Source organism: Etheostoma spectabile, chromosome 14 (genome assembly GCF_008692095.1).
Source record: "Etheostoma spectabile isolate EspeVRDwgs_2016 chromosome 14, UIUC_Espe_1.0, whole genome shotgun sequence".
Taxonomy (NCBI): domain Eukaryota; kingdom Metazoa; phylum Chordata; class Actinopteri; order Perciformes; family Percidae; genus Etheostoma; species Etheostoma spectabile.
In genome coordinates, this window is record NC_045746.1 from 12,460,294 (window position 1) to 12,462,182 (window position 1,889).

A 1,889-nucleotide genomic window follows, 5' to 3' on the forward strand; every position below is an offset into this window, starting at 1 on the left:
AAGGATGCTGATAGCCAGGCTCTCATTGGCTCGCTGTTAGCCAATCAGAGTCGGGCAAGTTAGCAGATTGAATATTAATGAGAACTGGCCCAAATGGAGCTGAGTCTTCCTGCAGGCTTTCTGGCTTGGAACAAGGTAACCAAAGTAACCAAGGCATTGTTACTGAGTCCGTTGTAGAACTTCAGACATTACCACTAAGTAATGAAATCCGTGTGGCAGGGCACCTTTAAACTGATTTGTGACATGGCAATAGCGCCCCCTGGCCCCCAGTGTAGCATCAGGCACGCAGGAACTAGCAAATGTTTGGCATTTCTTTTGCAAGGAAAGGGCTCAAAATTAATTAATTTTCTAAAACAAATGTTAATCAAATAATCGTTTCACCGCTAACACTTAGCTAGTCTTTGAGTTCTTTTTAAAGAAATCTCATAAATGCACATTTGGCTGTGTAAGTCATTTTTGTTAAAAATCAAGAACTTTCCTAAACCAACAACAAAAAACATGATGTAACCTTTTAAGATGACACTTATTTCTAGAGATAGGCCAGCCTCCAAATAATCTCCAAACTAGTAAACTTGCATATAAAGCAAGTATTGATCCAGTATGAGACTGACTAACTTGTGTCAGCCATTTTTTTGCCATTAGAAAGCTTATTGTTTCTACCTAGCTGATGCAAATGTTGATGCTGACACATAACAACGTGTCATACAACAGGGATCCGCTACATCACGTCAGACAGCGATGGTCAAAAACCTACTCAAACACAGCTGTTTTATCATGATGACCAACCTGATCAAGCCCATCTACCTGTGGTAAAACTCACCAGCATGGACGGAGGACACCGAGAGGAAGCCCAGCAGGAGCAGCAGCACCGCCGCAGACAAGCCTGGTCTAGCCATCCTCCTGCTTCTTCTAGCGAGGCTTCACATCCTGCGCGGCCCATTTACAACATCACATTTAACGGGAATGAGCAAGCATCCCAGTACCGGAGAGAGGACTTGTTGTGCCGGTGACGAGGCTCACCTGAACTTGGACGCTGCAGCAGAAGCTCAACACCACCGTGAGGAGGAGGGCTGAGAGGACTGGAGCGGGGTGGTGGGGGTTCGGTACCGTGCTCGTATGTCTCGGCGCCGGTGGAGCCTCAGCGACGGCCCTCGGACCACCAGTCCGGCGGCTGGTGACGGAGCGGCGGCGTGGAGAAGCGTTACTACGGGGAGAGGTGAGCTGAGCGTGCGTAAGTGCTGCAAGAGCAACGTGCCGCCACAGCTAATGACTCTCTCTCTCTCTCTCTCTCTCTCTCTCTCTCGCTCCCTCTCTCTATCAACCCCCCCTCTCTCTCCCTCTCTCTATCATCTCTCTCATATCTCTCTCTATCTCTTTCTCTTGTTTTCACTCTCTCTCTCTTTCTCTTTCTCTCTCTCCCTTTCTCTCATCTCTCTCATATCTCTCTCTCTTTCTCTTGTTTTCACTCTCTCTTTTCTCTCTCTTTCTCTCTCTCATCTCTCTCTCTTTCTTTCTCTTGTTTTCTCTCTCTCTCCCTTTCTCTCTCTCTGTCTCCTTGTCTTGTTCTCATTCTTTCTCTAACCTCTCTAATCTCTCCTGCTTTCTCTTTCTCTCTCTCTCATCTTTCTATCTCTCTCTCCCTCTTTCTCTCCACGTTTTCTGTCTCTCTCTGTCTCTCTCTCCTTTTTCTCTGTCTAGCACGCCCGCACACACGCACGCACACACACACACACACACACACACACACACACACACACACACACACACACACACACACACACCTGCAGCAGTCCAAGTTGCTTAAAGTATTGACCGACACTCTAGTCAGTCATATATTAATATAAGCCTACTTGTACTACAACGTAAGTATTGTTTTTAGTTCTAATATG

General features: G+C 46.6%; 1 protein-coding gene across 4 annotated transcripts in view; it reads right to left on the bottom strand.

Annotated features, from left to right (window-relative positions):
• fndc5b (fibronectin type III domain containing 5b) overlaps positions 1-1,269 on the bottom strand; it is a 19,617-nt gene extending 18,348 nt beyond the window's left edge. For 3 of the 4 annotated variants that reach the window (XM_032534929.1, XM_032534926.1, XM_032534928.1), the window contains exon 1: positions 821-1,263. In XM_032534929.1, the coding sequence (XP_032390820.1) occupies positions 821-896 (76 nt within the window). In that variant the 5' untranslated portion in view covers positions 897-1,263. Of the gene's footprint in view, positions 1-820 lie in introns of all 4 variants that reach the window. The other variant, XM_032534927.1, reaches the window with a different exon arrangement.
• Positions 1,270-1,889: the final 620 nt, after the last annotated feature.